The following is a 15,183-nucleotide window of genomic DNA, read 5'->3' on the forward strand; positions in this document are numbered from 1 at the left end:
TACCTTTAGCAGCTTGCTACGGTATTAGGAGCCACCAGTGAGGTGAGTATAGGTCTGAGCTGCTTTCCTAAATTGAGTGGTTGTGATGGATTATATTTATACCTCTACTGTTCCAGGCTTTCACAAACCATCCCACACATCTCTTATATTAGGAGGCTTCAACCTAATATTTTTTTGAGCTGGGCATATGGGACCACGATTATATCATCTTTATTTGTTTTTCTCCATTCACTCTCACTCCTCCATTATTCTCTCTCCCTGTCATTATCATTTAAAGATCCACTAAAATATTACACAGTGGTTTTTACTCCTTACTGTCTTTTCCCCCCCTTGTTGGCAGATGCTTACCCCAATTCTGAAGTGATCTACGTGTGGACTAACAGCACCACAACATCTGTGGTGGTGGCTGAAGATGGCTCACGACTCAACCAGTACCACCTGATGGGACAAACCGTGGGCACGGAAAACATCAGTACCAGTACAGGTAGGGGGAGCATTTCCATCCCACGGTTGCTGATGGCTGGAGCAGGAGGGGAGATTCACAGGCTCTGGTCACTTTGCAGTAAGGCTAGGGAGGCACCTGTGGGATGTGGAGTGCCAGGGAGATCCTGTGTTTAAATGTAGAGGCATTTAAACACTGAGGGTTAAATGCTGGCTCGTAGGTACGTTGCTGAAGACATATCCAGGCTCCTGGTGTTTACAGGAGTGCCTGAGAAGCCTCACGCAGTTTCTTGGCGATCGCTCTCGGCGTGGCTGCCAGCGCTGTTGCTGGCTTATTTCCCCGAGTGAGGAACCACCCTGGGAGGCAAACACCACCCACGCATTTGATCCGTTTCAATCATCGCTTTAAAATGATTGCTTGATGGAACTGCGTGGGGGGGGAAGGGAATGGGGGCACAGGGGGGACTGTGGCATGGCAGGGCTGTGCGGCGTGGCCGGGGAGGAGGTGCAAACCCCGAGGATCCCCATTCCCTCTCGGGCTGGGAGCGGAGGCGCCAGATGTGGCAGCATTAGGGAGGCAAAGAAGCTTTAATCCCAGGCCGGGCATCCACGTGAGCCGTGCCCCCCAGCTTCCACAGGCTCCCACGCAAGGGCAGCCCTGGGCGTGCATCGGCGGGGGGGACTCCCGGGGGTCGGGGCCGGGACAAGGGATCACGTGCGCTCAGCGGGGCCGGGGCTTCGCCAGCTTACACAATGCACTCGGCTGGAGAGCATTAGTGGCATCCAGCGGAGGGAGGGAGGGGGAGGAGGTGGAAATGAAACAGCCTGCCATGGAGAAAAGGGGGATTTCCACTGCTAGGGGTTGCAAGGGGCTTGGGTCGGGGAAAGGGGTAGCCTGTGGCAACATGCCTGGGAGCAGTTCCTGCAGGCAAAGCCCAGCAGAGTGTGCTGGTGATATACTGTGTCCCTGGAGAAAAATGACGGCCAGAGTGGTAGAGGACAAAGTACGGATTAAATTAGGAACCTTTTACTATCTGTAGGAAATTAAGGAGACATGAAAACAGGTACATATATGTACACTTGCACACAAAGTTAGCTGAACCGGAACATAAAGATGCATAAAACTTTGTGCTCCACCTGGCAAATAAAGAGGAGACATCTGAGCTTGGCGCTTGTGCTCCAGAAAGGACACAAAGTGAGGGAAGGCTCGCCTTGGGCAGCCACTAAACTTGACTGCCATTTCCATCCTATGGACATTCACCCCCTCCCTTGCCCATTTCAGGAGACACAAAGCTGATGCTAAAGAGAAGATTGATAAAGTCAAGAGAAAAATAAAATCAGAGTGGTCACGTTTGCAGAAAAAGAATGAGCACACTATCTCCCATTAAAGAGTAAAGACACTTTTTTCCTTACCAGTTCACCATCATAGCCGCGTTGTTTTCTGCAATGAATGGCAGCTCCCCTCTCGCCTTCATTGTTGCCAAGAAAAAGATCCAAAGGATGTACTGGAGCATCTCCTACAACCTCGTCCTGCTCCTCAGAGCAAGAAAACCATCCAGCCCAGGCAGTGAGTGCTCCAGCGTGTCAGCTCCAGGCCACTTCCAGTTTGCCGCTTTGCCTGTGAAAGCTGCTTGTACTCCTCAGCCCAAGGAAACACTCCAGACAAATCCCAAAGTTTCCGCACAGTAAACACCTCCCTCACGTATTTAAGATTTATAATAAATGCTGTGTTTCCAACGTCAAGATTTTATATTAATGTCCTGGGTTACATCTGGGCTGGCTGGATTCTGATTGCAGGGTGGATCACAAAGAGCAGGACACAGATTGTAACCGGGGATTAGCAAAATACAAAAATCCGATTTTGCACAGGGAAAGCATCAGTCAACGATGGATTTTCTGGAGTTCATCAACCTCGTAGGAGGCCAGTAATCAGCATTACTTACGAATGGCCATCGAAGGCATTTCTTCCTTCTATTGAATTGTTGAACGTGAAAAAGAAAAACCAAATAGCTATTGCATAATCCAAGTGCTTGGATTTTTGTGGCTTTTATGACACACAAGTCAAACTACACAGCCCTTGCAGTTGCACAGACAAAATGTTTGTGTATGTCATAGGTCATTTATGCCCTTCTTTCCAGCAGACTTTTTTTTTTTTTTTTAATGGAATTTCCAGACCTGTACTGGTTCCTTGGGATTCTGCTGATTTGTAGGCAAGCTGCTGTTTGGCTGGCTTCTCAGAAAAAAATACCCTGGCATTCCTAATTCTCCAACCAATCTTGAAACTTGGAACATTTTAGCCATGGCACAGAAAACAGTTCTGTCATGTGCCACCTGTTTGTTTTGGGGTTTTTTCTGGCTGTTTGGTTTTTTGGTTTTTGAGGGTTTTTTGTGCTAACATCCCCAAATGTCTTCCACCTGAAAGGAAGACATTTTCCTACTCACTCTGCTTCTAACAGAACCAGCACCTGTAATGTTCTGGTGGTAAAAGTGCTGAAAACAATCAGATACGAGATTTGAGTCCAAGTGGATCTTGCTGCTTTCCACAAATGGTTGCCCAGTTATGTTCCCCATACCCAGAATCTCTCATAGCTAACTTAGGATCTGCAGTGGCAAAAAACAAAACATAAACCCACTCTTTTGTATACTGCCAGCTGGAGCCTGAGCTCTGTAATACCCAAAGCTGAAACAATAAAGGAATCACTCAGCTCTTCATTTTGAACCAAATAATTCTGATTTTTTTCTTGAGATGAGTATTTCTCTAGTATCACTATAAAAGGGAACATGCATTTTTCCATGGGCCTAAATATTCTGTATGTCAGCATAGTCAGGGAGGTGTCTAATGTACCGACTGTCAGGATCTTGCCAGAACAGCCATTGATAGAACTGAGTCCAGGTATATCTAGTAAACAAACAAGCCTGGGGGCTGGTCTAGCCTCCTTAAAGTACTCAGTTGAATCTCAGCATGATGGCAATGGAATAATGTGTGTAAGATCCTGGAAAATCTGTAAGCGGGATCTCCAGAACACCATCAACTATATACAAAAAAAAAAAAAAAATACTGTAGCAGCTTTTAAAGCATAAAAATCCCCTTAAGAGCAGCAGCACAGTTGCACAGCTCCATGAAGTGCAGCCATTTCTGCTCTAGGGCTTTTCATTAGTACTAGATTTGTTTTTGTTTACTAACAATAATTTGTTTTCTGCAGTGATGAGTGGACCCCATCAGGAACAGGATTCTCTTTTAAGTGCTACATAAACCTATAACAAAAATTAGCTCTTGCTCAAGAAAGCTTATGGTCTAAGGATAAACAGTGGCCTTGCAGAAGTAAAAGGGAGCTTTGCTGCTCCAACAGAGCCAGTATCTTGTTCTATAAACAAAATGCCAACTCAGGCAGCTTTTAGCTTTACTTTAAGCAGTGGTCCCAGGGCATTAAAAACCAAGCTCTGGTGTTTTCTTAAGCCATAAGTCTAATGGAGGAAGCATTCCTGGTATAGACATCTCTGAAAGGGACAGCATGGGAAATCAAAGAATATATCAGCTGGGAGAAAAGCAAGTACAAAATCAAGGTGCTGTGATTATTTCAGTGGAGACAAGAGTTTTGATAGGTTGAAGAAAATGGTAAGGTAAAAATCAGCTGTGGAGGGCCATCAGAACGTAGGCACTCATTTCCTGTGTTTTAAAAATGAAAAAAGGAGGGTCCTGTTGCTCTTCTGAAGCTGTGTAGATTCTTTTTTTATTCCAGCTCTGAGAGCATACTGTCAAAATAGATAATGCACATTGTCACTCTGTAGCAGGCGAGCGGGGAAACTGACTCAAACACATCCCAGTGCAGTAGCAACTGAGAAACAGCCCCTCTGCCTGAGAGTACTGAGGCAGGCAGACCCTGCTGCAAATACTCCTTAATAAAGAGCAAGTGGGCTTCCTCCTGAGACCATTGCATGTTCAGCCTCCCTGGTTCAAAATTACACTAAATGGAAGGGAATTAAGCTTTTCTTTGCAGGGGTTTCCTCCCCAGTTTCACAGCATTCCATGTCCATTTCCCCATCATTCTTCAGGGAATCATTTCACCAGAAAATCAGACTCCAGAGAAAGACATAAAGATTGAGGCAGGATGTCAGTTAGGTATTCTGTGTTATTTCACTTTCTGTCTAAAATCCTCAGCATGAACAAGGTCTGTAAACTTGATGCAGAATAGCAGAGCTCCTGTAGCATAGTGTATGAGTGCAGCTATACCTGCAAAAACCCTTTCACTGTAAACCTGTTCTCTGCTAATTAGCCATATTTTCAGTTAGAAGTAATCTGCCAAATCTAATAGCTTAGTAATGCTGGCAGCAGCTCAACCCAGGCTATTCACTCAAGGCAGAATCAGTCTGTTGGATATTTTCCTTTTGTGGATGTTCTGTAGAGACTTACAGTCAAATCTTGTAGCAGAGATTATAGCTATAGTTGTTCTTGAAGGACAATATATATTTCAAAACAGGCATTTCTCTGATTCATCAGTACCCAACTGAATGATGCATGCTTTTAAATTACTTTGATATCAGTGAAGAACTGTTAGGGCTTGAAGGGATGAATTGTTTTTTATTCTTATATTTTGTTTTTACTGTTATTATTCCTAGGTAAATAGTAGCATGCTTTTAGCTAGCAAGATTTTGGATTTGGGGAGCAGTTACCATCAAGAATAACCTTCAGTAACAACTACATGGTTTTCCAGAAATACTGTGAAAGAACCAGGGAGCAGTTACTACCAGGAATAGCCCTCAGTAACAACTATATGGTTTTCCAGGAACAATCTGAAAGAACTGGTTAAGGTTTGAATTTTTCTGAAACATTAGGGAAGGTGACAGCTGGTCTGTTGATTTTTGAGTGCATTTATTTAGGCTTTTATTGAAATTCAGAGTAGCTGATAAAAGGCATATTAAGGCAATGCTGTGAATTTGGCATATGAAAAAGAAATGGAATTTAGTACTGCTGTGGCAGCTTTTAGGGAACTCTCCATGCAGGCAGTACACTATTCAGTGCACAGGTGAGCAAGACAGAACACAATATCTATCCAGAAACAGACAATCTTTTGTAGTGCTAAAGTGTACCAAATTCTAGGAACATGGCATGCATTAGAGGGACTTTTTATTTCTGGACCAGCAATCTGAAGGGTTTGAGTACTCAGATTAATAAGACATCCCAGAATCCATATGCAACGTGGCAGTTCTCATAGAAGATGCTGGGACTGGCAGTCCCTAAAATGTGGTGCAGAAGGAGTGTCTGGACCCATTTTCATATTTGAAAATTGCTGGCTTGGCCATAACACTTTCACTAATGAAGTTGCTAAACCTGCTGCTAAATCGGGTTTCGGAGAGTTGAGGGTCTTAATTATTACTATGCTGCAAGAGTTTGTAGGACTGAGCCAAAACCAGAGAGTGTTGAGGCAGTGCCAGCAAACTAGATTTTTAAGCCTGTGAACATCACAACATTCCAGGTGCATGGGAGGACTGCAGCTTTTCAGTGTAGTAGGAACAGCAGTCATTGTCTTCTGCTTTGGAGACTGAATGTGAAGACTATGAGGATCTAGCAGCACCTCTGTCTCAAGTCTTGGTTTTCCACAGCACAGAAATCCAGACATTTTTCATAAAATTAAGAATGGCTTAGTGATATCTTCTAATGGAAGGTTGGAACTGGCCTTATTCAGTACCTAAGTCAGTAAGCCTTCCTTATTTTACTCAAATCCACATTTTTCTTCTTCTAGGTGAATATACTATTATGACAGCCCATTTTCATCTGAAAAGAAAAATTGGTTATTTTGTCATCCAGACGTACCTTCCTTGCATAATGACTGTGATCTTATCGCAAGTGTCATTTTGGCTAAACAGAGAATCTGTCCCTGCTAGAACTGTCTTTGGTGAGTATCCCCCTTGCTCCTAGGACACAGATAGGATCTTTGTGGCTTGTGAAAGTGACTCGCTGTAATAAAACCACAGTTCACTACTGTTTATTTCTGCTTGAGATGTTGTAAATGTTTTCTCCTTCTCTTCCAGTTTAAACTCAAAATCAATTTAAAAGCCTTGTCTGGGCTGTTTTTGTAAAGTTGTGACAGAAATTGGTCAATCGATTATGTGAAAATTAAGGACAGAAGATAGAAGAATAAGATTAGTGTGATTTGGTTTGGGTTTTTTTTTTTTCATTTCAGTGAATGCTGGATGGTTTAGAAAAAAAGACATATGGATTATCATACTTAATGTATACCCTAGCTAAGCAGTTGAAGCAGATATCACTTCAAGACATTTTGCTCATCTTTATTGTAGGATCTTTATCTAGGAAAACCATGTAGAGGTTAATTAGTGATAATTATCTCTATAACCATCAAACAAATTAATATGACTTTGCATTTAGAAAATGTGTATTTACTGAAGAAATTGTTATGGAAAAAACCTTTGGGGTGTCATTAAATTACTTGGTTTATCCCTAGAAAGCTGCAGAAAATAAGCACTTGAGAAAGTGAAAGTTGATGAAATACAAGATTTTTACTAGAAGAAAAACAAGGGGAGTAGGAGCAGTTTTTTAAGTAAAACTTTGTTCAGATATTTGAAAGGAGTCACCCTTCTGTACCAGCCTCCTGAAGTCAGTTGGCAGCTTTGTTCAAAAATCAGCTCAGCAAGTTGTATGGAGAGAATACAGGTAGTAGCATCATTTTGCTGACTTACTCTAGGTTTACAAAGCTGTAACTGAGAGTTGAGTTTTTTGATCCTGGGGAAATGTTCCCACAGATGAAAGCATTGGCTGTTTGTCTTTTACTATCATATGGGAAAGGAGGAGCTACAGTCAAGGAAACCAGTAACAGTCAACAATTTTAAATATGCAATCTCTGTATAAGAAAACAAAATAAGAAATCCCACTTCATTCTGACAGTTATAAACCCTGGGCTTGTGTTACCCTAAAAATCCTTATTTAAACACACTACAGCTAGAACTAACCAGAACTCCATAGAATAAAATATCTGAGGGTGAAGGCTTTCATTTTTTCTTATTCCTTCAAACCATAATATGCAAACACTGATTGACTTCATGTGGCCTTCTTAGATATCCTGCTGAACTGGGACCTGCTCATAACTCATTTGGGATCCCATAAGGGTTAGCAAACTGATCTCTGACTCTTATTTTTTTTCTTTGCAGGAGTAACAACAGTCCTCACCATGACCACCTTAAGTATCAGTGCCCGTAACTCTTTGCCAAAAGTGGCCTATGCTACTGCAATGGACTGGTTTATAGCTGTTTGCTATGCCTTCGTATTTTCGGCATTGATTGAATTTGCAACAGTCAACTATTTCACCAAGAGGAGTTGGGCATGGGATGGCAAAAAAGCCCAGGAAGCTGCAAAAATCAAGGTGCTTAAGTTACATTTTTTAAATACCTAAAATAAAAAGCAGATATTCAGTATAGTTTAAATATACTGAATGGTCAATTTCCAGCTTCTTTGTGAAAAAGGTATTTAATCACCTCATGACATACCTTTTATCTTCCTGTGGAGGAAAATTTGCAAGGAAATACAGTGCCTTCCCGCCTTCCCTTCACAGAGATAGATTACCAGTCTCTGTCATCTCTATGAAGAGGACTGCTAACAGAAGTACATTGGGCATTGAGTACACAGGACAAGGGATTTCAGTGATCAGACTTCTGATACTATAACTATGAAACATGTCTCTGCAGAGCAGTCCCTGTATGCTCTCCTAATAAATAACAATGCTCACATTGAGCTCCATGAGTCAGGGTCCCACCACAGTAAAAAAAGAAACAAAAGACTAATTATGTAAAAACACAAACTTTTGAGTTTCATGCTGAAATGAAATTTTTGGGATAGGACTAACTTAGTAAATCATCTCCTAGAGAGCTCATACCCACAGGCATCCCAAAAGAGTCTACAAAGAGGCTAAGCTGGCAGGGGCAATGAGCCCTTTGCCACACCCTTTTCAGCATCTGGGGAAATGAAGTTCACATCTTGTCAGCTGTCCATGGGGCAGATGCCAGACTACATCTCACTGACAAAAGAAGCTGCTAATGCACATGCCAGGTGGGATGTGGGTGCAACCAGCGAGTCTCAGCTTTCTCCCATCAGGGAAAGTCACACTTGAGTAAGGGCTACAAAATGAAGGCAAAAAAATCTGTTTGGTAGTCAAAGTGAGAATAGCCAACAGGCATTAATGGGCATGCTTGATTATGGTGCTCAGCTTTTTGGGTCAGTCCCTTGAGAACATGTTTCCACCTTCTGTTCTTGTGGAATAACATTTTGTTCTTTACGCTGCAGAAAAAGGAGCGCAACTTGCTGGGAAATAAACCCACTAATACCTACACCACTGGGAAGATGACTCCTGCACCAAACATGCCAAAGGACTCAGCCCCAGCTGTCATCTCAAACACTACATCTGCTCCAGTGAAGCCTCCAGAAGAAAAGCCTGCTGAAAGCAAAAAGACTTACAACAGCATCAGTAAGATTGACAAAATGTCCCGGATAATTTTTCCAGTGCTGTTTGGAACTTTTAACTTAGTTTACTGGGCCACATATTTGAATAGGGAGCCTGTTATTAAAGGTGCCAATTCTCCAAAATAAACTGAAGTACTCTGGAGCCACATGTGAGCCATACTTACAAAGCAGATGCTACCAAGGAAAATTTGAGATCCAGATGACTTTCTACGTTTGGGCAATATTCTTCAGGAAGTTTTTTGCATGTTTAATAATATGTACAAATAATATTGCCTTGATTGTTTCTACATGTAACCTCAGATGTTTTGGAGACGATTATATTACTTACAGCAATGGATCTTTATAAAAGATCAGAAGACATTGAACATGGCTTCTTTGCTGCTGAGTATCTTGCATTGATAGTTTACAAATAAAATAAGTTATATTTTTTAACTGTTCAAGTGTACTACATATCGTGGTTTTTATACTTCAGATGTACAGTCATACGAATATGGGCTTAACCTATATTTTACAGAAGAGCTCCACTATTGTCATCTGATAAGTTACTGAGTAACGCCAGTTGTAAATGTGCCAAATTATTAAGTGTAGGGCTATGTTTGAGCACCTTTACTAGTTACAGGTAGTGCATTACTCCATAGACAAAACTGCTCAGCCCAATTTTCACTGGAAGTTTAATACAATGCAGTAAATCCTAATGGGACTATGCTGATTTTCACTGCTTGAGACTCTAGTTTGCAGTGAAATAACACAGGGAGCAGGATGCTACTTATGTAAATAAAGATGATGGAATCTTGCCCTTAAATGAAAATACAAAGTTTGGTTGGATTTTGGATTCCAAAGAATTCTCTCTAATGATTCTCAGTATTTATTCCAAAAATTAAGAATTATATTGCATGAAATTAACATAGATTAGGAAAATATTTGTGCAAATAAAACTTCTAACAACAGCAGCAGACATTTTTATCAGGGTAAAGTAAATTATGTTTGGACACTTTTCCAAGAAGAAGACTGTGTTATATTAGCAGAGATTAGCAGAAAAGAATTACAGTATTTCTGCAATAATTATTACTTGTTTCCCACTGCAAAAATCAATCAGCCAACACTAGAAAGTGTGATCAGAAAAAAAAGATGTGCTTCATGACAGCAAGGTGTTTCAGTGACAATATTGACAGAAAGGTCTTTGTACTGTCCATCTGAAACTTTTCTATAAAACGCCTTGCTGCTGACAATGTGTTTTGCTTTCACAATGAATGAGAAAATGCAGTCTGAGTTTTCAGCTCTTTCCTCCTTGGCATCCTTTAATTGTTCCAGAGGCTTTTGTAATTAAATCTTAATGTTTAAATAAAAAATGCATTCAACATTTGATTGCAAAATGTCATTCTTATACTGGTTGTCCTTTTAGAAAGACCAAAGAGCACACCAGAGAAGCTGAAGAATTAACTGGAAAGCACACACGCACACACTCAATCTCGTGTGCACACATGACATATCCTCCCTGTTGCCCAGAAAGGGACATGCCTTGAGTGAACACAGTGAATTGAGTTGTTGCAGAATTTGGTGCTATCCTGCTATGGAGCAACAATCCCATGATCTTTTGGGGACAGAGTGGACAGTTCATGCTTCACTTTGAGGTTAGGGTCTGGTCTAGGACTGGGGAGTTGGTTGGCTTCTTTTGTATCTTTCTTCAACCCCTTCGTTCCTAAAAATTGCCAAGAAAAAAAATCTCATGTGTCTATTGGTTTTGAAGCTTTTTTTTTTTGATGCTGTGGAAGGAAAAATCCATACATTTTTGAGGGCAATAGAGAAGCCATGGAACTGAGCAAGTGACTGGATGCTGATAAACAGGAACAAGGGAGGGAGCACACCCATCTATTCCGTGCTAGCCTGAGCTGAGGCAAGAATGTGGATCTCTGTTTTCATGTAGCCTGCCTCTGTGTCTTTGAGCGGCTACACATCTCCTTGTTCATCATCCCCTTGGGGGATCCCTTTGGCTTTTGTGCTTATTGGAAGGCAAAACTTTATACAAGTCCCTTGGCTATTTCTTCAGGTGAAAAACTCAAAGAATTACATGACTGAGTTTTGAGAATGAGAAACTCAGAGCCATCTTTGTTTAGCATCTTTTCCAGACCAGTTCTGAAGTCTCCCCAGAGAGCTTCTGTACTTGGTTTTATCTGCTTACACCCAGTCTGACTCTGTATTACAGCATCATTTCCTGGTGTCCATTGCAGGACTTAGTGAAAAGATCTCTAAATCTGGTCTATTTTACTTACATGGAAAGTAATCAACAAATATGGGTGTACCTGCAGCATGTCCTTGTGCATGAACACTAGATGTCCCATAGTTTGGAAGATGCTTCAATAAGCCGATACATTCCAGGCTGGAATACTGAAATGCTATTGCCTTGCATTATATCCTACCTCACAATTCAGATCTCTCCACAGTCACTGGAACTGTTTGTGTGGGAGATCACTACTCACTGAGATGGTACCTGAACTGTGGGAAACAGGAGCATTTTTCCAGGTCCTGGCTCAACCAAAACATCTTAGCTTTGTTCTGCCCCAGGCTGGGGTGGTATCTGGATGTGCACCAACTTCCCCTGGTATCCCTGGAAGCAGCTTGGGCTTTTGGGAACGGAGTGAGCTGTGTCACTGTCCCCAGCATGGGTGAACCAGGACCCTGCAGGACACAGCTACTTCACAGCTTAGTCATGGCCAAAGGGAGTAATAAATAGGAATTGCTTCTCATTGATTTTTTCATGTATGCATTCATGAAAAAATAGTTGAAAAGTGAATTAAACAATTCAGCACTGTAGGGGAAGTGTGTGCAGGCTGCTGCCAAATTTCCTTCCTCGCACCCGGTAAGAATGAAAGAACAAATCAAACACAATGGAAGAGATTTTTAATTTCTGATATTTGAGCTGTGCCAGCTTACTTCAAGGATGAATTTAAGCAACAATGTATTTTCTAAAGCTGAACCCTCTTCTGTTATCTTGAGTTGTGTTCTGCTTTTTTCTAAATGGAATGTGCCCTCTGTGGAATAACTGAACACATTTATAACAAAACTGAGGAAGTAATGATATTATGAAATAATCTCATCTTTCAAAAATTCTTGCTCAACATCTAAGTTAAACTTTGAAGAAAAATGAATTAAACTGTTTTGCTCTTCATTTTATGCAGAGAAGATGAATGTATCACTTGCAGATTTTTTAAATCTGGAGAAAATTTGTGGAGAAACAGTTCTTTGTAATAAGGATGTATTTCCCCTATTACCCTTGCTTCTCAGATTGGAATTGACACTGAAATTATAAAATTACTTGAATCCTTTCTAACCTTTTATATGTTTTTATGTCACTACAAACACTTAAGTATGGTCATTGCATAGTGACTCTCAGATGACATCCTTACTTTACCAATTTTCTGTTTTCCACTATGTTGTTATAGACATTTGTTCAATTTTGAGAAGATAGAAAGATTGGAAGTTAGATTTTATGAAGCCCGAAGGACTTCTGAAGGATCTTCCAAGAATTGCCCCTAATTTAGACTGAAGTCTAAGTGTCCCATTCTGTAATGCATTATTTCCTTTTCAGTGCCATCCTCAAAAGCAATTATCACTTCTCACAGTCATAATGTCTTAAAAGTTGCTGCTTAAATTAGTCCCTGGCTAAAAGTAAAGTAAAAGGTAAGAATATTGATTGAAGAGACCAACTAATTTCAGTTAGATGAATTTGGAGAGTTTTTGAGAAGCCCTGATAGATTCTAATAGACTGGACCAACAATGATAGGCTGGATTTGTAGGTAGGAAAATTACTACACAGAGGGCAACCACCCACTATAACTTAACACATACATGATAATAAATGTTGGAGCCAGCCACCCAAGGCAGTTTTGGCCTCAGTGGATCTGGGCTCAGTTCTTCATTGACTGTGGGCTGGAGTTTTTGATGTTCTCAGGACAACTGCTCAAAGATAGCCCCAGAGGAGCAGCCCTGCCTGCCCTGGATGCCCATGCTTCTGCCAGAAGTCTACACAAAGCTGCTGAAAAGCTGCAGCATGGCAGTATCAGGAAGGATTCTCCCTATCCTGCCCATGAGCCAGAGAGCAGAGAGCCCTGTGCTGAAGAACTGAGAGCACACAGAAATTGTTGAGACTTCTGAGGTTCAACTTCCTACCTAAAGACTCCAGCAGGAGCAACAGAGACCTTCAGTCAGAATAATGTGGCTCAAGCCTCTTAGAAATCTCTAATAAGCATTCAGCTGGAGGACTCCAGGAGCTGTAGGATATGGATTTCAGGTCCTTCCTTCTTTGTCTCAGAGCAGCCCCAGTTCCCTTCTGTGCTTCTCATGGTATATAGGTAGCACTGGGGTGCCAGGAAAATCACCAGTAGAGCTCTCCTTCAACACTGAATCTCAGAAAATTCAGGTGCCCAAACTAATCAGTGCTTGAGACGAGGCCCTCAGTTCTAGGAAGTGAGGAATTTGATCCATGAGTCCCATTCCCTTCTTTGGCATTTCCTCCCTTATTTATGCTAGCTAGCTCCCTGCACAGCTACTTTCAGAAACTCATTCTTCCCCACTGCACAGGTCATACCACACAGGTATCCCTCAGGCTGAAAAGATACTCACCTTCTGTGAAAGTGCAATGAAAGGTAGGTTAAAATGTGGATGCATTTTGTTATGCTGGAGAATAGTACTGAGAACCTAAACATTTTACTATCATTACATGGCGTGATAAAAAGTTCTTTTGTTAAAGCCTGTGCTGGATAATCACGACCCTTACCTGAATATACAACTTGAAAGGCTCAGCAAAGAGTGTGCTTAAAAATAAAATAAAAAGATGTGAGAATTAAGAGAGGGAGCAGAAATGAATGAGGCATGAGGTGTAATGAAGAGTGGTGCTAAAGTATCCCTTTGGCATTAACACACTGAGGAGAACAGAAAGAAACCCTTAAACATCACCTTTTTTCTTACAGCCTGAGGAGAAGGAGTCAATAATCAATGAACCACATTGCTCCGATCGAGCCTTGGGGACTTATGAGACTCTCATGCAAGGAAAGAGGGGACACTGTGAGGGTCTTTCTCGAGGTCCGAGTGACTCGATGGTCACATGAAGTTCCTGTCGCGGCGCAGGGCTTGCCGAGCTCTCTGCCGCCGGCTGGAGGCAGCGCGGAGCGGGGACCGGTCCGATCTCTCGCGCTTCCCGCCGCCGCCGCCAGAGGATCCCGCAACCGCGCCGGGATGCGCCGAGGGCGGGATGGGGCTGCTGGGCGAGGAAGAGGCGGAGCGGCGCCCGACGGAGCCGCCGCGGCGGGGAAGCCACTCCGGCTCTCTCCCATCCCGCCCGGGGTTCCCGCGGAGCAGGGCCGCCGAGAGCGGGGATGCGGGGCTGGACCTACCCTCGTCATTTCTCATCGTAAATCGCCGCTGGCGTGTTTCTCCCCCGGGTCTCTCTGCCACCTGCTATCCGGCTCACTCGTGCCGCCCACCCGGGACGTGGCCGGGGCACGGCGGCCCCTCCCGCTGGCGGCGAAGCGACTCCCCCGGCCCGGCCGCCGCAGCCTTCTCCCATGCTGCAGCCCCAGCTGTTCGCGCTGCTGGGCTCCCCGGCACGGTTACCGAGGCCGGGCTAAGCTTTTATTTATTCAAATTGAGTGTGCGTGTGAATACACACATTTTTCTATACGGCCAGCGCAGGGGAAAACCCTCCTTGCATGTGGGGCGCTTCCTGTCCTTGCTTTCCAAACGCGCGGGCGCTGCGAGCCGAGACGTGAGCACCGAGACCTGGGAACCCTAAATGATGTTCGCATAAGCAGCAGCTTTCAGGAAACCTTCAGGTGCCTGCGGACCGGCGCCGTGCGGCGGTGCCAAACCCCGTGCGGCGGTGCCAAACCCAGTGCCGCCGGTGCAAACCCCGTGCGGCGGTGGCAAAGCCCGTGCCGCCGGTGGCAAAGCCCGTGCCGCCGGTGGCAAAGCCCGTGCCGCCGGGACCTTCTCGGGTCGCTGGGAGGCGGCGGCTCTCCGGTTCGCCCCGTCCCGCCTCCCGCCCGCCCCGCAGCGCCGCTGCTCCCGCAAACTTCACAGCAGAGGATCGGTGTGCTGCCTGACCGTCAGCATAGCTGTTCCTGGAAAAATCCAGGAAACCCCCGAGCATTCGCCGTCCGTTCCCTCCCTCATTTTCTCGGGGCAGCAGGCGGCCTGGCTTCCACCCGCATTTCTCTGTTGGTGACCGAAAAGAGCACAAGCTTTGTAACAAATGATTATTAGCAATTCACGGTAAC

The 15,183-nt window shown here is 43.5% G+C and overlaps 1 protein-coding gene across 1 annotated transcript in view; it reads left to right on the forward strand.

Annotated features, from left to right (window-relative positions):
* Positions 1 to 10,271, forward strand: part of GABRA5 (gamma-aminobutyric acid type A receptor subunit alpha5) — a 56,429-nt gene extending 46,158 nt beyond the window's left edge. Inside the window, exons 8-11 of the mRNA XM_054654467.2 lie at positions 341 to 484; positions 6,183 to 6,335; positions 7,606 to 7,817; positions 8,735 to 10,271. Coding sequence (XP_054510442.1) covers positions 341 to 484; positions 6,183 to 6,335; positions 7,606 to 7,817; positions 8,735 to 9,037 — 812 coding nt within the window. The 3' untranslated portion in view covers positions 9,038 to 10,271. The remainder of the gene's footprint in view (positions 1 to 340; positions 485 to 6,182; positions 6,336 to 7,605; positions 7,818 to 8,734) is intronic.
* The last annotated feature ends 4,912 nt before the right edge of the window (positions 10,272 to 15,183 follow it).

This window comes from Agelaius phoeniceus, chromosome 2, assembly GCF_051311805.1.
Source record: "Agelaius phoeniceus isolate bAgePho1 chromosome 2, bAgePho1.hap1, whole genome shotgun sequence".
Classification (NCBI taxonomy): Eukaryota; Metazoa; Chordata; class Aves; order Passeriformes; family Icteridae; genus Agelaius; species Agelaius phoeniceus.